The sequence below is a fragment of the Sturnira hondurensis genome, unplaced genomic scaffold, assembly GCF_014824575.4.
Source record: "Sturnira hondurensis isolate 20B ecotype Veracruz unplaced genomic scaffold, ASM1482457v3 Scaffold0000880, whole genome shotgun sequence".
In the NCBI taxonomy this organism is placed as follows: domain Eukaryota; kingdom Metazoa; phylum Chordata; class Mammalia; order Chiroptera; family Phyllostomidae; genus Sturnira; species Sturnira hondurensis.
Genome location: NW_028073511.1, coordinates 19881958 through 19906118, shown reverse-complemented (window position 1 = coordinate 19906118; position 24161 = coordinate 19881958). Strand labels below are relative to the sequence as shown.

Genomic DNA, 24161 nt, shown 5'->3' with positions numbered 1-24161 from the left:
TATGTAATTATCCCTAGGGCAAAAAATGGGTTGAGGTTAATTTTAGAGAAAAGTTGCACCAGTTTGATTTGGCTTTCCCAGTGAGAACAAACCACCCTGTCTACTCCACAAGGACATTTTGTGAGTGGAGTCTCTACACTTGACTTCTGAAAATGTGCTTACCATCAGTTGCAGCAAGAACAAAGTTGGGAATAGCATTTAGATTTCCTGACCTCTTGTGACAGAATCATTCTGAAGACATATATTTAAATTTTTATGAATTTTGCATATACTTATTTAGTACTGACTATGCTGGAAGGCTACATAATATAACAGCTGATTAGGTATTATAAAATCTCTGCTCTGTTATCAAATCTGTGCCCTGCTTCTTAGTAGCTGTGAAGTTTTCAGCAAATTACACTTTTTTTTTTTGCTTTACTCTTTTGTTACTTGGGTAGAACAGTACTTATGTGCTTGTTGTGAAGATTACATAAGCTTGTAACTATAGCATTTAACTGTATAGTAACTGCATAGCATCCAGCATACAGAAAGCACACAACAATTCTTAACTGTTAAGCCTATTTAAAAAATACGTGCCAGGCATTGTGCTCATTGTGTAAATATAATGTCAAACCCTGGAAGGTTCACTTAAGTCTGAGTCCTATGATTTGGTCTAAATCAGTTTCCATTCTTTATTATTTCAACTCACCAAGCACACTCAAGATAGGTGAAGTACAGTGAATGATAAAACTCAATACTTGGTTCAAGAGCAAACATTTCAACTACATTTTAATAAATAATATTTTATTTTTCATAGAGTGAGACCATTTTTTGCTCCAAGAGCAATAGACAAAATATCTAGATGGCATAACCTTATTTTCTGGCTCTAAAACTAAAACTCACTCTAAAATTTTTGAGTTGTTTATGTATTTAAAGTAATAGATGTTTTAAATTAAGGAAATTTTGCAAAAGATATTTTCAAAGAAGTGGTTCCACCATCCAAACTTCTTTCCACGTGGCACCAAGAACATCCACACAAGATCCATCTTGAAGTCGCTCCCTCTTGATGTAGGGACATATGTTTAAAAACAGGTGGCATCTCTTAACAGCAAATATGTGCTTCGATCTTCAAAACAGTCTTGTCAACCGTTCCTAACAGAAGTGGGAAGAAAAAAAACACAAACAAATGCAAAAGATCTTGGAATATTTCAACACTGACCTAAACAGGATGTTTAGGTCAGTTTCATTCCTACATGAACATTACACTGAGGTCAACCAAGGAAGGTGAGCAAGTGAATGTAAGTCAGTCATGCTGTTCATGAACCAGAAGTAAGGTAGCATGATTTAAACCGACAGTCAGAGTCTGAGAAGCCAATGGGGTCTGTGGAGCTGGACAGGGGAAGTAAGTAATGGGTTATCAGAAGGAGGATTTTCCATGTGGGAAAAATTGACTCGACCCATTCTCACTCATTGAGTTTCTGCTTTGGCTATTCCCATTCCCATTCCTGGCACTGTGAATGCTGAATGTAAAGGAACATTCAACCTTCAGGTAATTTATATTTCAATAATACTTAGTAATTTTACAGCCATGTTTTTATTATATGAGTAATATAACCATATAAATAAAAGAGGTAAACAAAACTATCTGTGTTCTCACCTTTCTAACACCAAAGTGAGTCATTGAGTCATTTGGATTTATCTTTTCCGATCTTTCTTACTTTAAAATTGTTGTATGTACAGTTTTGCCTTCTTTTGCATTTTACATCAGACTACACAACCAATCTTTTTAACAGTTGTATGATATTTCCTTGTATGGACAATGTTCTTTTTTTTTTTATTTAATTTTTGTTCAAGTACAGTTTTCTTTCTTGTATTCCCAGCCCTGCCCCCCCAGTGCTCCCCACCCCCTCCTATCTCCGCCCCCCCATCTTAGTTATTGTCCATGTGTCCTTCATACTTATTCATGTGAGTCTATCCCCTTTTACTCTGTGCTTCTCTCCCCTCTACCCTCTGGACCCTGTCAGCACATTCTGTATTTCAGTGTCTTTGGTTACATTTTGCTTGCTTGTTTGTTTTGTTGTTTACATTCCTGTTAAAGGTGATATCATATGGTATTTGTCTTTCACTGCCTGGCTTATTTCGCTCAGCATAATGCTTTCCAGTTCCATCCATGATGTTGCAAAGGGTAGGAGCTCCTCCTTCCTTTCTGCAGCATAGAATTCCATTGTGTAAATGTACCATAGTTTTTTGATCCAGTCATTGACCGATGGGCATTTAGGTTGCTTCCAACTCTTGGCTATTGTAAATTGTGCTGCTATGAACATCGGGGTGCATAGGTTCTTTTGGATTGGTGTTTCAGGGTTCTTAGGATATACTCCTAGCAGTGGAATGGATGATGTTCTTTAATGAAATTGTATACTTTCTTATTGTTGGACACTGGGCTCTTTTTAACTTCTTACCATTAGAAATAGCAGTGTACTGGACATTTGGCACATATGGCTACTGTAATGCTTTGGAATACTCTCTTTGGATTGATTACTAGATGCAAAATCACTGAGTCAAATGTGTGAGCATTTTTATGACTTTTGACATAAATTCCTTTTACTCGTCAACTAGAAAAGGTGAGAAAATAAGCATCACTCTATTTTTATAAATTTCAAAAGAAATAGATGTTATTACTGAATAAAAATTGTTAATTTAAAAAGAAAATGTTCACAGAAACACCCCTCTGCCAATCTGCCCCTGAAAGGTATACTTTAAAAGTTAAAAAAAAACATAATGCTTTCCAGTTCCATCCATGCTGTTACAAAGGGTAGGAGCTCCTTCTTTTCTTGCAAATGGACCTGCGTAGAATTCCATTGTGTAAATATACCACAATTTTTTGATCCATTCATTTACTGACTGGCACCTAGGTTGCTTCCAGCTCTTGGCTATTATAAGTTGTGCTGCTATGAACATTGGGGTGTATAGGTTCTCTTAGATTGATATTTCAGGGTTCTTAGGATATAATCCTAGCAGTGGAATTGCTGGGTCAAAACGCAGGTCCATTTTTAGTTTTCTGAGAAAATTCCATACTGTTTTCCATAGTGGTTGTACCAGTCTGCCATCCCACTAACAGTGAACTAGGGTAACTAGGGTCCCCTTTTCACCAAAACCTCTCCAACACTTGTTGTTTGTTGCTTTGTTTATGATGGCCATTCTGACCAGTATAAAGTGGTATCTCATTGTGGTTTTAATTTGCATCTCTCTGATAGCTAGTGATATTAAGCATCTTTTCCTGTGTCTCTGGATCCTCTGTATGTCCTTGCAACAGCATGGATGGAACTGGAAAGCATTATGCTGAGTGAAATAATCCAGACAGTGAAAGACAAATACCATATGATCTCACCTTTAACAGGAACCTAAACAATAAGACAAACAAGCAAGCAAAATGTAACCAAAGACACTGAAATAGAGAACAGGCTGACAGGGACCAGAGGGGAGAGGGGAGGGAACTTCAGGGGAAAAGGGGAAGGATTCACAGAAACAAGTATAAAGGACACATGGACAAAAACTAAAAGGGGTGGAAATGGGAAGGAGGTGGGGAGCACTGGGGAGGTGGGCTGGGATGAGAGTAAAAAACAGAAGACTGTACTTGAACAATAATTAAATAAAATTTTAAAGTTCAAATTAAAATATATTAAAAATAAAAAAGTTTTAAAAGCAAATATTAATGTTATTTTTATTTAATTTTGCATTTCTAATTTTTTCCCATTTTGGGCATTGTCTCTTCCCTGAATTGGTAGTTCGTAAGTTTGCCTATCAAAATCAGTGTTTTCCTTATCATTTTGTATGCATTTTTCCAAGGTAAATATATGAATCTTATTGTAAATAATTCTTGCAAATATTTTCATAGTGTATTGTTATTCTTTTCATGTATTATCATAAGAATTGGCGTTCAAGGGTTAACATTTTTTAATGAAGATAAAACAATTTATCTGAAGGTCATTTTTAAACCCAGTGGTATGCTCTGTGTAACATAGTCACATAAAGCACTTATATATACAAATATTTCCCCACAGATGCCACATTTGAGCAACCACCAGACTGGTCTATTCATTGTTCCCCTAAAGTCTTGCTCTCTTGTGTCCTCTCTCTGAACACCCTTTTCCTCTCTCCACAAAGACTCTGCTCGTGCTCAATATAGCCAGTTATTTCTTTTTTGAATTCCTGTAACTTAGGTTGGCACTATCCACAGTGTATCTTGTATTGGTACATAATCGTCTTCTAGTATGTTTTGCCTCCTCAACTAGAACATAAATTTGTCATAATTATTGCCTGTTTACATCTTCCACAGTACATGATGACCCAAAAAATGAACTGCTGAATTGGGAGCAGCCAGTGGTGCATGTGATTTAGTAGAATATGGAGGGGAAACTGAGAGTCTATAAAGTTCTCAGAAATCTAGATTAAGAAATCTTATTTAAGAGTTAATTTTCCAAATTAGAATTGAGAAATAATGTCTTAGAAGCAACTAGTTAGTGGACACGATCATTTTGAAGTACTGACTAGTGGAAAGTGGTATATAATTCACACTATCACACAAAGCGCAAATGAACATCTGGATTTGATCTGTATCAAACTCCAGGCACAGGCATGTTCCCAATCATGCTGAGGAAATCGTGGCAGCTTACCAGACTTTCATCTAGTTTATTCTAGGTGTCTTCATTGGTGTTCATCTCCTCCTTGATGCTCTGAAGTATTTCTTCAGGTCGTTTCATCTGAAATTAAGATAGGAGATAATAGTCAAAATTTGAGACTGTTAATAAGAGTCAGATACATAAAGCAGGGCTGGTCTCAAATCTGGTCTTTAGAGCCCTGGCTGGTGTAGCTCAGTGGATTGAGCACGGGCCTGCGAACCATAAGATCGTGGTTCGATTCCCAGCCAGGGCACATGCATGGGTTGCAGGCCAGTCCCCAGTGGGGGACTCACGAGAGGCAACCATACATTGATATTTCTCTCCTCTCTCCTTCCCTTCCTCTCTAAAGATAAATAAATAAAATCTTAACAAAAATACAGCTAGTCTTAAAAAAAAATCTGGTCTGTAGAGCAGAAGACCAAGAACTGGGACTTCTGGTGGTGGCAGCACGGTGTGCTGTCTTGGGGACCAAAACATTTTGTAAGGAGCTGCTTGACATTGTGACAAGCCTTTTCATTGTGGAAAGGTAAAGCCACCTTCAGGGGTGGTGGGTAGAGGGAAAGGGATTTGGGGGAAGTGGGGAGCAAGTGGTCTGGAAACACAGCCAGGACCCCATCAGGGAGGAAAAGGTCTACTTAGTCATGCAATTTGAGGATCTTTTCTATATGTCGTACTAGTTGATGGACTGTCTGTCGCCGTCACACTACTTCTTCTGTATTAACAACCATCACACAATCAAATTTTTTTTAGTTATGGAAAAGCAGCACGTTGGGGGCACGTGTACAGGGAGAGCATTATCATCCTTGACTCTTCCTTCCATTCTGTAAAATATGCTCCTAAGCTAACCCTAGAAGCAGGGCAGCTGGCCAGGATGGAGGAGAAAGGCCTAATCAGTGGGATCCAGAAACCATCTAATATTTTATTTTAACTCTCCTCTACATTATTTTTTATTGCAATCTCCCTCTGTTACTTCCTAGTCTTTAGTAGCAAATGTGTTGAGAGAATTAGGGGGGAGGTGACTGTATCCATATTCTTTTTTGTTTGTTTGTTTATAAAGTTTTTTTTATTTCTTCTTTTTTCACATCTAACTTACTTTTATTTTATTATTTTTTAAAGATTTTATTTATTTATCTTTAGAGAGGAATGGAAGGACAGTAGGAGAGAAGGAGAGAAATATCAATGTACGGTTGCCTCTCGTGAGTCCCCTGCTGGGAACTGGCCTGCAATCCAGGCATGTGCCCTGACTGGGAATCGAACTGCGATTGTGTGGTTCGCAGGCCCACGCTCAATCCACTGAGCTACACCAGCCAGGGCTGTATACATATTCTTAAGAAAATTAATACAGAGAGAGCAAAAGAAGTTAGGAGAAGTAGCTTACAAAGTTAAGAAGGGATAAACAAAAATAATAGAAATTATGGATTGTTATGTGCCACGTACTTTCCATTTCTTTCCACAACAGCACTATGAGATAGGCACTGTTAGTAGCCCCTTTTTATAGACAAGGAAAGTGATACTTAGGCAGGTTAAAATTTTTCCAAGGTCACATGGCTAATAAGTCATGGAACCAGGAGGCAGACACAGACTTCTCATGCCAGCACCCACACTCTGAGTGTCTATGCTGTTGGGTCAAGAGTTCCAGGTAACAAGCTACAACCAGGAAATTTTCAAGAAAAAGTTTTCCCAGGAATATTCCAAAATACTTTAGGAGGGAGTGAACTTCCTTCTTTTATTCAGGATGGTAACTTGGGTATTAAAGAAGAGTGTTGGCCTCTTAAAGGCCAGGGAACTTGGATACATTTGAGTTAAAAATGGACTTGAGAAAAACACCTTCAACGTCCCCGACAGAACCTATAACAACCTTTCATTCAACATACACTTGTGAGGAGGGATTGGGGGAGAAGAAATATGTGTTTTCAGAGTTTTATTCCTAGTGTAAGCAGAACAAATGGACTTGATGTAAACATATTTTACCAACCAAATACACAAATTTTTTGGCTTGAGTATTTGTAGCAGACATTTCTCAGATTCTGGGTGTTACAGTTAGCATCTCCTCCAGTAACACAACCAGCTTGGCAAAGACTAGGATTAAAAATAAATTCTCTATCCCATCTGGAACTCCCTCAGATCCAGTACATAGGTAGGCTGGTACAGATATTGCGAGAGACTTTCATTCTGTTTCTCTTCACCCCAGTTTCATTTCCAACGCCCTGTAGTGCTTCATAATCTGGGGTCTTCTGGCAAAGTTAGTTTGGGATTTTGAAAATCCCAAGATTCCCAGAGGACCTAATTCAATTTCACGGTGAACCCCGAAATTAATTAATATTGGTGGGACTTTCTGGATAATTTGGGTTAATCCAGGGTAGATTAGATTAGGGCACGTATTAATGAGCTCCTACTTTGTGAAAGGCATTGTGAAAACAGGGACAAACTGCCTCTAGGACGGAAGACCCCAAGTGCATAGCTAAGGCAGCAGGTAGTCAAGTCTTCAGACACAGTTTCAGCACGAGGTGGAAAAGTGGGAGAGGGTCATGCACACCACCTCTCTGGTAGGGCCTGGGTGCTAATGTGGTTCAAGAAAAATACTCTGGCATCACCTGACCTTTGTTTTTATCATTTCTCTAATATTTACTTAAAATATACATACATACTGTTTTCCACAGTGGCTGCACCAGTCTCTAAGGGGTCAGAGAGTATTACTACAAGAGTATTTAGCTAATTATGAGGTCCCCGAAAACCCCAGACAAATATACAATGGAATAGATCGTTTAATCATGAAAGTGAGATATATAAATACAATTTTCACTGAAAAAATATACACACATTTTCCACTGTGCCTTGTGCTAAGACAAAGCATTCATGTCAGAGCTACAAAATGATTAGCACGTGAAATCATTCAGAATAAGGGAAACTGATAGTTTTTTTAAAAACGTAAGTCATTTTTTAAAGATTTTACTTATTTATCCTTAGAGGGGAAGGGAAGGAGAGAAAGAGAGAAATATCAATGTATTGTTGCCTCTCCTGTGTCCCCCACTGGGAACTGGCCTGCAACCCAGGCATGTGCCCTGACTGGGAATCGAACCACGACCCTTTGGTTTGCAGGCCCTCACTCAATCCACTGAGCTACACTAGCCAGGGCCAAGAAACACTGATAGTTTTGATAAATTCAAGATCCTTTTCTTCTCAAAATAAAACTTTTAAAAGAGAATATTTTAAATTTACCTCAATAGGTGTTTGGTATCGAAGGCCTTCTTCATACGCTGTGTTTAGAGCTAGTTCAGGAAAGACCGTGTTAGTTCAAGTACTGAAACAAAGCACTGCTTTAACTAGTCCAATTATCAGATTAAACCAGGTTCAAATCTCTCACAGTCAGGGCCTACGATCTGAAATTAGCGGTATGCTCAGTTGGTGGGAAGAAGAGTCGCTTTTTAAAAAAAGATTAGAAGTCTTTTATTACAAGGATTATGCAAATGTGCAGAAAATTTGGAAAATAGAGAAACAAAATCATCCACTGTTCCACCATCCCCAAATACTTTAATGTTAATATGTATCAAAAGCACTCGGTCCATTGGTAAGCAATGGGGATGCACAAGAAAGCAAATGTTAAGATCCATGGGTTTTTTTTTTTGTAGTTTATATTATAATAAAGCAGACAGACCATCAAACATACAAACAGAACAAACAATATGAAGAAATGGGACTGTATGCTTAATGGGCTACCGGAGTACACAGGAGAATGCAGTTTTGTGAATTTGGGACCTATCAGTGATGACTATTTCAGAAGAAGCTGAGATTTAAAAGATGAGAAGAGGTTAGCTCCAGGGAATGGGGAGGTGTGAGGAGAGGGGTATTTGGAGGGTTCCTGGCAGAAGGAATGGAAGGAATAGGCAAAGGTTCAGGAATGAGAGACCACCAGCTTTGACTTTGTTGCGGCTCAGTGTAGAGTGAAGAGGGGAGGTGGCTGACAAACAAGCAGGTGGTGGAGGTTCCAATACCACATCCTGTTCGTGCTTAATCTGAAGGTCAGTGGGGACTCATGTGTTAATGGCGCTGTGTGCCCTCATGGACTCAGTTATGTAATTGTAACATAACAAAGATATAACTCATTTCAAACTAGCAACGCCATGTTCTTTTTAATATATCGTTGCTATTTTTACTTGCCTTATGTCATTGATCCTTTCCAAGTTACTATGTGGGAAATTAATTGTTGACTGATACATTAATTTAATTAACCATTCATTTATCATTGGACATTTTGAATACTTCTAATTTCTGTTTTTATAAATAATGCTCAATTACCATTTTACATGTTTTGGTTTATTTTTTAGAATAACTGTCTAGAAATTATACTATTATTATTCATTGCTTTTCACTGAAGTATAATGAAATAAATAGAAATTATGTTACTTAAAAGATATAAACATTTTTATAGTTTGGGGAATCCTGTATTAAATTACATTTATTAATTTATACTGATACCAACAAAGTAAGAATTTATGCTAGATTCTCTAAATTTTTTTTTGGTTAACAGATGTTATAATTTTTCTAAAAAAATCTCACTAAATAAATACTTTCTATTTCTTTAAATATTAGCAGTGTTGAACATTTTTTCCACATTTTGTTTTCAATTAAAGCTTTCTTCTATGATTATCTCTTTCTGCTCTCTTGATTAGCAATATATTTATTGAGACTCAGAATCTTAAAGTGAATTTCTATATTTCTAAATTTAGAATATTATTTTTCCTTCAGTGAAATGATAAAATTGCATTACTATCACTTTTTTCACAATTTAATTCTTTATTATTCAATTTCTTAATGCACCTAAAACTTATTTTGCAACTTTTAATCAATGGCTTAATATTAGTTATTAAACAATTATTCCTGTTACAATTTAATTTTTATTATGAGAAATTTATATGACAGTTACACAAATTATAAATAAACATCCATTCAGTTCCAATGATTTATATCTCTGTTGTGCAGAGAGTACAACACTATTTTCATTATTATTGCTATATAATGTGTTTTAATTATGGGGAAGAGCTACAAATTCCCTCATTAATCATTTTTTCATATTACTTTTGATAATTACATGTTTATTCTTATAGATGAAATATAAAATAATTTCTAACTTTAACTTATATGTTCCCAGTCTGATTTCATTCATAAAAATGAAATATGGCCATTAAAAGAATTTCTCAATACTCTAGTAAGGATGCATACAATTTCCAAATATATATATATATATATACACACACACACACACACACACACACACCTGGCATTTTATAAGTGAAAAGCAAGCTCTCAATTGCTCAAAGAAATCTAACTCACGTAACGATGTTGCTGGACCAGACATTTGACGTGAAGACCCATACTTTCTAGTGCTCCCTCTGAATCTTTTTACATCAACTGGAGTCTGAACAATCATTATCTTCGTGAAATCTTCAGTGCCTTGTATCTAAAAGTTGACAGAGTATGTTAGTTTCTGAGTAAATATCATACAATTCAATATTTCTCTGATATGCTACTATTTCAGACCCTTTCTAAATGTCTGTGCCTGAACATTGAGAGCACCATGAGATACTAGAAGGTATCTTAAAATACCTGGACATGTCATTTTTGCAAAAGTAAACATTCCATATGCATTCATTGATTTCTAAATATTTTGTTCATCTCCTGTACAAGTGGGAAAAATGATCAAGAGTTAATTATCAGAGAGGCTTTTTCTTTAATGTATCAGAAAGTTTAAAAAACAATGGATTGTTTTATTTTTTCCCCTTAATGGGCAAAGGACCTGAATGGGCAAAGGTCCCCTTCTCCAAAGAGGACATACAGATGGTCTGTGGACATATGAAAAAATACTCAATGTGAGTAGTAATCAGAGCAATTAAAATTAAAACCACAATCAGATATCACCTCACACCTGTCAGAATGTCTATCACCAATAAACCAACAAACAACAAGTGCTGGTGAGGATGTGGAGAGAGGGAAACCCTTCTGCACTGTTGGTGGCAATGCAGACTGGTGCAGCCACTGTGGAAAGCAGTATGGAGTTACCTCAAAAAATTAAAAATGGATCTGCCTTATGACCCAGTGATTCCACTTCTGGGAATTTATCCAAAGAAATCTGAAACACTAATTAGAAAGGATATATGCACCCCTAAATTCATTGCAGTGTTATTTACATCGCTAAGATTTGAAAGCAGCCCAAGTGTCCATCAGTAGATGAGTGGGTTAATAGAGCTGTGGAACATTTACACAATGGACTACTACTTGACCATAAGAAAGAAGAAAATTTTATTCTTTGCAACAGCATGGATAGACCTGGAGAACATTATGCTAAGTGAAATATGCCAGTCAGAGAAAGACAAGTGCCATATGATTTCACTCATATGTAGAATCTAATGAACAAACCAAACTAACAAGCAAAAGAGATACAGACTCATAAGATAGAGAGCAAGCTGAAAGCTGTGGAGGTGTTGAGCAGGGTGGAGGGATTGAGCAAAAAAGAAAAAGAACTCATGGACACAAACAACAGTGTAGTGATTTTGGGGCAGGGGGATCACTGGAGGTGGAAGAGGGTGTAAGGGGGACAAATGGTAATGGAAAAAACACAATAAAAATGAACTATTAAAAAAGAAGAAAAAGAAACAATGGTGTTCTAGGGATGTAAAGTTTAGCATAAAAATATAGTCAATAATATTGTACTAACTACGTATAGTGCCAGGTAAGCCTTTGAATTATCAAGAGGATCACTTGAAAATTATATAATTGCCTAAACACTATGCTGTACACCTGAAACTAATATAAAATAATATTGAATGTTAACTGTAATAGAAAAATTATAGGAGTTTAATCCTTGAACTTCGTGTTGGGTCTTCAGTGTGCTCTGAACCACATTTGTGCCCAAATCCCCAGTGAGCAGGGCTTTGCAGTCTAGGGAAGTGGACAGAGTCAGGCAGGTTTGTGGCTGCATGGAGATTTCCTTAGTAGGCCACCTAATTCCCCACTAGCACTCACACCAAAGCTCTGTTATGTGTTCAAGAATAGAGGACAGAAGCGCCATAGTCAAGAACAGTGCTTTGCTACCTTTCCCTAGGCATCGCATTGGTGCTGGTGGTGTTCCACATAGAAAATTTTGTTGTGATCACTTTCCAGTTCAGGATTTCTCTTATTCCCACCTCATATACTTTGTGTGTCCCAAATATACCCAGAAAGTACTTGTATCACATTTGTAAATGTTTTACTTAACATATTTATATATGTATCTTCCCACTTGGTTGAGAGTCTCTTGAGGGCAAGCTGCAAATCTCATTTGTCTTGATCACTTTAACATCTAGCATCGTTTTTGTCATATATTAGTTGCTTTAAAAATATATGCTTAATGTAATTGGCTTGAATTCCCTCTTTTCATGTATTTTCTTTTTCTATTATATTTTTATTGATAATGCTATTAGAGCTGTCTCCATTGTCCCCTTTTGTGCCCTCCACCAAGCACCCCCCACTCTCTCAGGCAATCCGCACACTATTGTTCATGTTCATAGGTCATGCATATATGTTTTTTGGCTACTCCATTTCCTATACTGTACTTTACATCCCCATGGCTATTCTGTAACTACCTATGTTTACTTCTTAATCCCCTCACTTCTTCAACCATTCTCTCACACCCCCTTCCATCTGGCAACCATCACAACACTCTCCATATCCATAATTCTGTCTCTATTCTTCTTGTTTGCTTAGTTCGTTTTTTAGATTCATTTGTTGACAGATGTGTATTTATTCACATTTTCTTGTTCATAGTTTTGATCTTTGTCTTAAGTAAGTCTCTTTAATATTTCATATAATCATGGTTTGGTGATGAACTTCTTTAGTTTTTTCTTGTCTGAAGGTCTTTTTCTGTCCTTTGATTCTAAATGATATCTTTGCTGGGTAGAGCAATCTTGGAGGTAGGTCCCTGCTTTTCATGATTGAATATTTCTTGCCAACCCTTTCTGGCCTGCAAAGTTTCTTTTGAGAAATCAGCTGACAGTCTTATGGGAGTTCCTGGTAACTCATGGCTTTTCCCTTGCTGCTTATAAGGGTCTCTCTTTATCTTTAACCTTTGGCCTTTTAATTACGATATGTCTTGGAGGGGGCCTTTTTGCATCCATCATAACTGGGACTCTCTGTGCTTCCTAGACTTGCACGTCTATCTCCTTTAACAAATTAGGAGAGTTTATTTTTTCAAATAAATTTTCAATTCTCTTTTCTTTCTCCTTCTGGCACCCGAACGATGTGAATGTTGGAATGTTTGAAATTGTCTCAGATGCTGTTTCACAAACTTCATTTTTCTGGATGCCTTTTTCTTGTCGTTATTCTGTGGGTTGTTTTTAGGTTCCTTATGTTCTAAATCATTGATACGATTTTAGGCTTCCTTCACTCTACTGTTGATTCCCTGTAAATTGTCCTTAACTTCAATTAGTATATCCCTTGCTTCTGACTGGATCCTTTTTATGCTGTTGAGGCCATCACTAAGTTTTTTTGAGCAACTGTATAACCAGTGTTTTAAACTCTACATGTGTTAGATTGCTTATCTCTATTTTAATTAGTTCTTTTTCTGGAGTTTTGATCTGTTCTTTCATTTGGGCCACGGTTCTTTGTCTACTCACTTTGGCAGACTCCCTGTGTTTGTTTCTATGTATTAAATAGAGCTGTTATGCCTCTCTGAGAGGCATGTGTGGCCTAATGTAGTAAGTATTTTATAGAGGCCAGTGGCACAGCCCCTCAATCACCCACTGGGTACTCCAGGTGTGCCCTTTGTGTGGGCCCAGTACCTCCCCTTCTTGTAGTTGAGCCTTGGTTGCTGTTGGCAGGTCACAGAAAGGATTTACACTGGCCAGTTAGCTGCAAGGACTGGCTGTGACCACCAACCTTTGCCCTCCATGGGTGATCAGCTGTGCAGGGGTATTGTGGTGGTACTCTGATGTGGCTGTACCTGTCCACTGGGTGCAAAGACTCTGAGGTTTCCTGAGTGGTGCAGGCCAAGGTCAGCCACCACCTGTGTTTTGCCTGGGGCTACTCTACATGAGTTATAAAGCAATCTTCAGATGGCTGCTACCTGTGCTGGGCTGGAGATTCCCAGGCAAAGCCAAGTTGTGAATCTAGTCTGGCTGCTGCTATTATCAGGCCTAGGATCACTTAGGAAGAGGTACAGGGGCTGGGAACTCACTGAGGCCAGCTGTGTCTTGTTTGAGAGGATTTAAGAATTGTGAAGCATGAGCCCAGACCAGCGATTCATATAGAAAAGTTACTGCTGAAACACTTGGAAAGAGGAGACAGTAGATCTTGTCCTAAAAACAATACATCTTGTCCTAAAAACAATATATCTTGTTTTTAAGGACTTCCACCAAGATGGAGGCATAGGTGGAAACACTATGCCTTCTCCCACAACCAAGTTTGAATACAACAAAGGTTTGGAGAACAAAGACACAGCCAAAAAACAGAAAATTGAATTATAGGGAAGTCTGACTACAACTAATTGTTCCACGGGGGTGGTAAGAGGGGCAGAGCCAGCAGTGGAGCAGGGTCGGGCAGGAAAGATCCCCAGACCTAGGCGCGCAAGTGGCCCGGACCCAGACAGGGTGTGGGGCAGACTGACCACGTTCGTACATTCGCCCACAGTGAGACGGACCACACAGGCCCCAGGGGGCGAGGGCTGATGGCGATGGCACACTCGCGTGCAGTGGGACGAAACACGTGGGCCCAGGTGACTGTGGCAGCTGCCGCACCTGTGGGGGCCGCAGCAGGAGATGGCAGATGGGACGCCATTGATCCTCTTTGACCCAGCCCCCATATACAGTGTCACAACCCAGCGACTGAGTTGCCCTGCTCAGGTGAAGACCAAGGGCTCTGATCCTGCTACGTAACAGGCACAAACAGCCCAAAAGATGGCGCAAGAAGTACTCAAAGTCCCAGAGCCGATAACTCTAAGCAACCAAGAGATTGCCAGCCTCTCAGAAGCACAGTTCAAGACACTGTTTATCAGGATGCTCACAGAACTGGTTGATTATAGTCACAAATTAGAGGAACATATGAAGGCTAAACTAATTGAAATGAAGGGAGATGTCCAGGAAACCAATAGCGATGGAAAGGAAACTGGGACTCAAATCAATGGAATGGACCAGAAGGAAGAACGAAACATCCAACCAGAAAGGAATGAAGAAATGAGAATTCAAAAAAATGAGGAGAGGCTTAGGAACCTCCAGGACATCTTTAAACGTTCCAACATCCGGATTATAGGGGTACCAGAAGGGGGAAAGAAACAGCCACGAGTGGAAAACTTATTTGAACAAATAATAAAGGAGAACTTCCCCAGTCTGGCAAAGGAAATAGACTTCCAGGAAATCCAGGAAGCTCAGAGAGTCCCAAAGAAGTTGGACCCAAGAAGGAACACACCAAGGCACATCATAATTACATTAGCCAAGACTAAAATGAAGGAGAGAATCCTAGAAGCAGCAAGAGATAAGGGGACAGTCACCTACAAAGGAGTACCCATCAGACTGTCAGCGGATTTCTCAAAAGAGACCTTACAGGCAAGAAGGGGCTGGAAAGAAGTATTCCAAGTCATGAAATCCAAAGACCTACAGCCAAGATTGCTTTATCCAGCAAAACTTTCATTTAGAATGGAAGGACAGATAAAGTGCTTCTCAGATAAGGTCAAGTTCAAGGAGTTCATCATCACCAAGCCCTTATTATATGAAATGCTAAAGGGACTTATAGAAGAAAAAGAAGATGAAAAATATTAACAGTGAAAGGAAAGCAAACTCACAGTTATTAACAACCACACCTAAAATAAAAGCAAACCTAGAGGACAGCTAGATCAGGAGTGGAACCATAGAAATGAAGAACGCATGGAGGGTTAGCAACAGGGGAATGGGAGGAGGAGAAGGGGGGAGAAGGTACAGAAAATAGCATAGACAGTAGGTAGAAAATAGATAAGGGGGAGGGCAAGAATAGTGGGGGAAATATAGAATCTAAAGAACTTGAGACACGTGGTTATAAACTAAGGGGGGGAGAATGGTGGGGGAGGGAGTGTGTGGGTGGAGGGGAATGAAGGGGGGGAATAGAACAACTGTAATGGTATAATCAATAAAATATATTTTTAAAAAAGAAAAAAATAAATAAATCAATACTGTATTTAAAAAAAAAGAAAAGTTACTGCTAATAGGTTGGGAGGGCCTATAAGTTGGGTTGGACAGAGTTTCTGAGGATCTCCAGGGAGAGGCAAACAGTGTTAGCCAGATTGATGGAGTCTCAGATATGGCACCAGCCTACCAAGTCTGTGGCTTTGTGGCTCTGTGGCTCTGTGGGGGAAGCATTCAGAAAGGGGTCAATGGCCTCTGCCCACCTTTCTGTCTGCGAGAAAGCTGTTTCACAGCTCTTGCTCAGATGTCAGACCCTTCAGTTCCTCCCTGTTTGCCACTTGTGCCTTTCAGCACTGTTACCCTTGAACTGGAGCTCAGAGGGAATGAGTCTGAGTTAAGTCCATGTGTGGGTTCTTTAAGGGGAACTGCTTGGACCTCTAGAAGTTTCTTCTACCAACTCATTCTCTGCTGGTATTTTGAAGCCAGAAGTTATGGACACCTTATTTTCCTGACAGTGGAACCTTGGGCTAGGAGGTCTGGTGTGAGGCTGGGACTCTTTATTCCTTATTCCCAAGATATTCCTCCCCAATTTTTTTTTATTCACTACATATGGATGTGGGACCAGCCCATTCCTCAACTCCCCACCTTCTACCAGTCTGAATGGATGTGGTTTCTTTCATTCTTTGGTTGTCAGACTTCCATTCAACTTGATTTCTGACAGTTCTGAGGATGGTTGCTCTATAGCTTAGTTGTAATTTTGATGTGATTGTATGAGGAGGCAAGCCATGGTTACGTATGCCACCATCTTGACCTGAAGTCTGTCCATTTAGTTTCTGTAGCTGCATTTTATGTCTGCTGATTCCTCATGACATGTGCATTCTTTATTCTACTCCAACACATATACACACAAACACAGAGTCTTTTTTTCTCCTTCTTCATGTGGTATAGCTTCTCACTCTGATTGAAAGAAAACTTGATAGTTTAAATGTGAGATGTTCTTTACTTTTACATTTATTTTCAGAATAGCTGGGGAAATATTACTGGTACTCTATTAAACATGGGACTGGTAGAACTCTTCTAGAGTACTATTGATACAGTTCTGAGAGTGTGACCCTTTTGCAATGTGTAAATTAATTTAATAGGCCCCCTCTTGCTATTTACAACTGCAACAAAATTTAATTGTGGCCATAATGTACAGCTTGACCTGCATCATTGACACTGAACAGGAATAGCTTGGTATTGGGCTACCCAGTGCCAAAGCGATCAGTGAGCTTGGGATGCAAGAGTGTGTGAATACATGTGTGTGTGTTTATGGAGTGGTATGGGAAAGGGAGAGCATAGGAAGGTGGAAAAATAACAACTTTTGTTAACATTAATACTTGTTGGACATTTGGCATGCTGACCTGAAAACACGAATCAGTATTTCTTTACCTGATGACATGTTATAGGAATTAAGAAAGGTGCCTTATAAGCTTTTCGTAAATGACAGTCTTCTACAGCTCCATGTATGAGGACGACATAAATTACAGTTTCATCGTAGATATCACTTTTGGTGCTCTTTGGTATGTCTCTTATATAAACATTACAGAGCTTTAATTGCATCTTGTAGTTCCAATCCTGTAAGAAGAACACAATTTCACAGTCTTTTGTTTGCTTATAAAGTTTAAATCCCTAAATAGTTAGTTTCTAACAATAATTTAATGCAATCCCACTTAGAGAGAAGGACATATTTACATAAACACCTCTTACCTCATAAGATAAATGTTCTCTGATTTTTTTGGCAGTAATAGAAAGTCCAAGTTTTAGCCACATTTTATACTCAATGTGAGGACAGCATTGTTCAAAAGCTTCATACAAGTGATTTTTGGAAATAAAACATATCTGGGAAAAGGAGGATATAAATTTAATATTTTATTCTGTGCACATGTAGTTTAAGGAAGTAAGATTTACTCGTTCATATATAACACTGAAGCTAAGAATTTAAATTATCTAAATAAGATTCATGTAATTGCCTGGAAATCCCAAAAAATGTTCGTGTAAGTAAATACTTGTGCGATTTTGTTAAATACTAAATAGAAAAAGACTATATGGTCCAATGAAAGGTTCTTTATTATTCTTTTTTTAAAGATTTTACTTATTCATTTTCAAAGAGAGGGGAGGGGAGGGAGAAAGAGAGGGAGAGAAAGAGCAATGTGAAAGAGAAACAGGAGTCGATCGCCTCTCACATGCTCTCAACCAGGGACCTGGCTCGGGACCCAGTCACGTGTCTGGCTGAGACTTGAAACAGTGACCTTTTGGTTCACAGGCCGGCACTCAAGCCACACCATACCACCAGGGTGGTTCTTTATTATTCTTACAGACTGACAAAACTAGAACACAAAGTATCAAAAATCATTTAAGTTTTTAAACTAAAGATGTAAATATTTCTATAAATACAGTAAGGGGAACAAACATTTTAGGAAATGATAAAATGTTGATGAAACAATAAAAATTATTGTTGGCTATTAGGAACAAGATGTTATGGATGGCCTTGTGCCTCCTCCCACAACCAAAAGGACAACAACAAATTTAAAAACAAAAAGCAATGAAAACTGACAGAAAATTTAAACGTATGGAAGTCCAACAACCAAGGAGTTGAAGAAGAAACATCCATACAGATCAGTAGGAGGGGCGGAGAAGGGCAGCCGCATAGAGAGGAGGTGGCTGGAGGACCTGGGTGAGCAAGGCTACAGCTGACAGACCGTTTGAGGTGGTAGCTGGTGGAGCGGATGCCCCCTCATTCACATGAAGATAAACCAGAAGGAACAACTGGGGAATAAGACAGACTGCACAACCCAGAGTTCCAGCATGGGGAAATAAAGCCTCCAAACCTCTGACTGAAAACCTGTGGGGGTTGAGGCAGCAGGAGACACTCCCAACCTCACAGAATAGTTCACTGGAGAGACCAACAGGGCCCCAGAACATACACAAACCCACTCATCCGGGAATCAGCACCAGAAGAGCTCAATTTGCTTGTGGATAGTGGGGGAAGTGACTGAAAACCAGCAGAGAGTGGAGCAAGTGGCACTGTTCCCTCTCGGATCCCTTCCCCACATACAGCATCACAACACAGCAATGTGGGTTGCCTGGTACTGGTGAACACCTAAGGCTCCACCCCTTACTATGTAACAGGTGCACCAAGACAAAATAAGTGGCACAAATGGAAGAACAGATCAAAGCTCCAGAAAAAATACAGCTAAGTGATAAAGAAATAGCCAACCTATCAGATGCACAGTTCAAAACACTGGTTATCAGAATGCTCCAGGAACTCTCTGGGTACTTCGGCAACATAAAAAAGACCCAGGCAGTAATAAAGGTTGCATTATGTGAAATAAAGAAAAATCCACAGGGAACCAACAGTGATGGGAAGGAAACTAGGACTCATATCAAGGGTTTGGAGCAGAAGGAAGAAACATTCAATCAGAACAGAATGAAGAGGCAAGAATCCTCCCCCCCCAAAAAATGAGGAGAGGCTTAGGAACCTCCAGGACATCGTTAAACATTCCAACATCTGAATCATAGGGGTACCAGAAAGAGAAGAGGAAGACCCAGAAATTTAAAACTTATTTGAACAAATAATGAAGAAAAACCTCCCTAATCTGGCAAAGGAAATAGGCTCCCAGGAAGTCCAGGAAGCTCAGAGAATCCCAAAGAAGTTGGACCCAAGGAGGAATACACCAAGGCACATCATCATTACATTAGCCAAGGATTAAAATAAGGACAGAATTTTAAAAGCAGAAAGAGAAAAGGAGAGAGTTACCTACAAAGAAGTTCCCATTAGACTATCAGCTGATTTCTCAAAAGAAACCTTGCAGGCAAGAAGGGGCTAGAAAGAAGTATTCAAAGTCACAAAAGGCAAGGACCTACATCCAAGATTACTCTACCGAGCAAAGCTTTCATTTAGAATGGAATGGCAGATAAAGTGCTTCCCAGATAAGGTCAAGGTAAAGGAATTCATCATCACCAAGCCCTTAATAATTGAAATGATATAGGGACTTATCTAAGAAAAAGAAGATAAAAATATGAACAATAAAATGACAACAAACTCACAGCTATTAACAACTGAACCTAGAAAACAAAAATAAAAACAAGCTAAGCAAACAACTACAACAGGAACAGAATCACAGAAATGGAGATCACAAGGAGGGTGAGCAACAGGGGAGTGGGAGGATGAGAGAGGGGGAAAAGTTACAGAGAATAAGTAGCATAAATGGTAGGTAGAAAATAGACAGGGAAAGATTATGAATATTACAGGAAATGTAGAAGCCAAAGAACTTATACGTATGACCCATGGACACAAACTAACGTCAGGGAATGTGGGTGGGAGAGGGCGTGCAGGGCAGAGGGGAATAAAGGGGGAAAGATGGGACAACTGTAATAGCATAATCAATAAAATATATTTTTAAAAAGATGCTATGAATGGACAAGACATTGTGTATGTTGGTTTTTATTTATCTTGTATAAGTATATCTGAAGAGGATTGCTGGGTAAGATATTGTGTGTTTAGCTTTATAAGAAACTGAAAAACTGTTTTCAGAAGGGGTTGTAACATTTTACATTCTTACAATCCCTGTATGAGACTTTCAGTGGCTTCACGTCCTCTCTGATACTTGGTATTCAGGCTTTTTATTTTCAGTCAGTGTTGTAGATGGGTAGTGATAGCCTCATCACACCTTCAATTTTCATTTCTCTGAGAGGTAATGATATTGAGTATCTTCATGTGTTTACCAGCCATTTGTACATTCCTTTGTGAAATGTCTTTCAAATCCTTTGTCCAATATTTAACTTGGTAACTTTTCTCCTTATTTCTGAATTGTAAAAATCCTTTAAAGGTTCTTTTGTCAAGTCCTTTTTTAGATAAAGATAGTGTAAAAAGCAACCCCTCCACCCCCAGTCAATGGCCTCCATTTTTATATTCTTTATCATGTCTTTTTTGGAAATTCAACATTTCAGTTTTATTTATTTATTTATTTATTTAACTCCCCTTTTAAAAATTTAATTGTTGTTCAAGTACAGTTTTCTGTCTTTTGCTCCCATCCCAGCCCACCGCCCCAGTGCTCCCCACCTCCCTACCATTTCTACCCCCTTAGTTGCTGTCCATGTGTCCTTTATACTAGTTTCTGTAAATCCTTCCCCTTTTTCCCCTGAAATTCTCTCCCCTCTCCCCTCTGGTCACTGTCCCCCTGTTCTCTATTTCAGTGTCTTTGGTTATATTTTGCTTGCTTGTTTGTCTTGTTTAGGTTCCTGTTAAAGGTGAGATAATTTGGTATTTGTCTTTCATCTCCTAGCTTACTTCACTCAGCCTAATGTTTTCCATTTCCAAACATGCTGTTGCAAAGGGTAGGAGCTCCTTCTTTCTTTCTGCGGCATAGAATTCCATTGTATATATGTACCATAATTTTTTGATCCATTCATTTACTGATGGGCACCTAGGTTGCTTCCAACTCTTGGCTATTGTAAATTGTGCTGTTATTAACATTGGGGTGCATAGGTTCTTTTGGATTGGTGTTTTAGAGTTCTTAGGATTTAATTCTAGCAGTGGAATTGCTGGGTCAAAAGGCATGTTCATTTTGAGTTTCTGAGAAAAATTCCATACTGTTTTCTATAGTGGTTGTACCAGTCTGCAATCCCACCAACATGGTGTCTTTTTAAAGAACAGAAGATTTTAATTTTAGTGACACTCAGTTTAGTGTATCATTGCTTCCACAGAGGCATTTAGTGTTCTTAGTCTCATTTGTTAGAAATACCATTATTGTCAAAAATCAATTGACTATATGTTTGTGGACTTACATTCGAATGCTCTCCTGTGTTTCATTGATCTACTATGTCTCTACTGTAAGCCAATAGCACACAGTCTCAATTATCATAGATTTATAATAAGTCTTTGAATCAGGTAGTATAGGACACCTAATGTTTTTCTTTATCAAATTGTTTTATCTACTCTCCATTCTTTGCATTTCCATACAAATTTTACAAGAAGCTTGTACATTTCTATAGGATTTCACTGAGATGGTATTAAATCTATAGATCGATTTGGGAAGAACGAACACCTTAATAAAATTATGGGTTCTTGAATCCATGAAGATGTTCTACCTCTTCATTTATTTAATGCTTCTGTACATTCTCTAGAATATATTTCAGAGTTTTCACTTAGAGGGCTCGCACATCTTTTGTTAACTTTATTCCCATCCACTTATCTAGTACAATAGGGCTAGAAAAATAAACTGACATAAAAATTTAGAGAAAACACTAAAATTGTCTCTATGTAATATCTACATTAAAAAAATCTTAAAGGATCTACCAAAACTATTTAGAATATATAGCAAATGTAATAATATAGCAAGATACAACTACATATTTCAAAACTTAATTGTATTTTCTTATAGTAGCAACAAATGAAAAAAACTTTCTTAATATTTTTCCCCAAAGAACTGAAAAGGATAAAATGGCCCAGCAAACATTCATTTCCCAAACATCTGCTAGCTATCTCCAGGTAAACCTTCTTCCTTCTCTTTCAATCCTCAAACTACTATTCCCCTTCTCCTCAGCTCAAGATGGCACATAAACTTCCATTGCCTGACTTGTCCTAGGAATCTATGTTCTTATGAAACCTTGTATGTACATATATAATTAAACCTGGCTATCTTCTGTGAATCTTGTCTTTTGTCATTTTAAGCATTCAACCAGCCAGAAGACCACTGAGGGTAAAGGGGGACATTTTTTAAACATCCACATCGACAAAATGGAACTTAAAACATCTCTAATCCCTGGTACTGCTTGACCTCTAATATTTCTGTTCCACTCTGAACAATCTGATAAGTTTAGTTTGTCTTGTCCTGTGCCTGTGGGGCTCACTCCTGAACCAATGACTGTGGGAAACCATCACACAGACTCCTCAGGCTCGCTCAGTGCAACTCTTTCTAGGCCTAGCTGTGCAGATTTTTGACCATTTAGCTGCCACAACTTCTGAGCTTTCTCTTCTCAGCCCAGCAAGATCATGACCTTCTGTCTGGATTGTTGTTGCTTGTGGTTGGAAACTGTACTAGGCAGAGGGTCAAGGAAAATGTGCAACTTAACCTGTGAGTTTCTCTTCTCTCAAGGTTTACAGACACATACTGCCTGTTTTCCAATGACTGAGAACATTTGCCTCATATGTTTTGTCAACTTCTATGTGGTTTGTGGGTGTGCTAGCATGCTACCGCAAACTTTATTATAGCCAGAAGTAGCAGGGCAGTGTATTTTTATGCAACCCCAGATGTATAATTGCACTTGTAAATATTCTAATATGCACGGGATGATAGAGATATTTTGAAGTCTTTCTTCCATTGCCTTCTTCCTCCTCCCTAGTCCCTTTTCCATTGACTTGTTGGAGAAAACATAGGTAAATTGGCCTGAAGGGTCTCCCACATTTTAGATTTATCTAATTATTTTCTCCCGGTGTCAATTAACTTGTTCTTCTCCTTCCTTCCTGTCTTCTCCATGAACTGGTTAGATCTAGAGCAGGGGTATCAAACTCACTTTCACCGGGGGCCACAACAGCTTCATGGTTGCCTTCAAAGGGCCAAATGTAATTTTAGGACTGTATAAATGTAACTATTCTTTAACAGTTAAGTGAAAGCTCATTGGTGTTGTCCCTGGGTAGAAACAAGGTGCCAGCTGGATAAAACAAGGTGGGGGGCCAGTGCGTTTGCCACCTGTGATTTACAGGCTTGGGGTTTTTCTCTCTCTCTCTCTCTTTTTTTTGTATAAGAAAGCTTTGTGGATGGTATGAGTACCTATGTGGCATTGCATCATGAAGTATATGATATTAAGTTGTCCCACTTTTTCTGATGCTAAGATTGTCTTTAGGCGGTGTCAGCCTGGTCCTCTCATTGTAGATGTGCCCATTAATACTCCACATCAGTTGATGGTTGTAGCTTAGATCCATTATTTTATTAGGGATGGCAAAATGAAGATATTCTAATTCTCTCATTCTATGCTTGTTAGCTGGAATTCTTTACAAAAAAATTTCTCCTCATCATATTTTTTCTTCCTTGGTAGAATTCATAGAAGAAAGACAGGGTAAATGTTTAATTCTCTTAAAACAATTTATTTTCAGGGTACAAAGATGGTATCCCAGCAACCTTATTGGAATTTTTTAAGTGGTATTAAAAATGGACTTATGGATTTTTATGTATTTATGGAATTCAATTGTTCACTGTCACTGTTCTTTGAGTTCATATTAGGCCAGTGGAAGCCTATGTTGCTTTGAGGATATTGTCCTCAATCTCATCTAGGGAAATTTCCATTCATTTTGCTTAACTTTACTAACAATAGATCCTAGTTCTCTGACTTTCCCCCT

The 24161-nt window shown here is 38.5% G+C and overlaps 1 protein-coding gene and 1 long non-coding RNA gene across 2 annotated transcripts in view; both read right to left on the bottom strand.

Annotated features, from left to right (window-relative positions):
- Positions 1 to 1009: 1009 nt before the first annotated feature.
- LOC118993773 (uncharacterized) lies at positions 1010 to 7938 on the bottom strand. Its single transcript, XR_005067937.1, has 3 exons — positions 7878 to 7938; positions 4653 to 4703; positions 1010 to 1131 (listed from the first exon to the last, which is right to left on the bottom strand). It is a non-coding gene; the product is annotated as an uncharacterized LOC118993773 (long non-coding RNA).
- Positions 7939 to 8371: 433 nt separating this feature from the next.
- Positions 8372 to 24161, bottom strand: part of SLC9C1 (solute carrier family 9 member C1) — a 111959-nt gene continuing 96169 nt past the window's right edge. The window contains exons 23-26 of the mRNA XM_037056747.1: positions 17531 to 17662; positions 17213 to 17398; positions 9990 to 10116; positions 8372 to 8442 (exon numbers count right to left, since the gene is read on the bottom strand). Coding sequence (XP_036912642.1) covers positions 8372 to 8442; positions 9990 to 10116; positions 17213 to 17398; positions 17531 to 17662 — 516 coding nt within the window. The remainder of the gene's footprint in view (positions 8443 to 9989; positions 10117 to 17212; positions 17399 to 17530; positions 17663 to 24161) is intronic.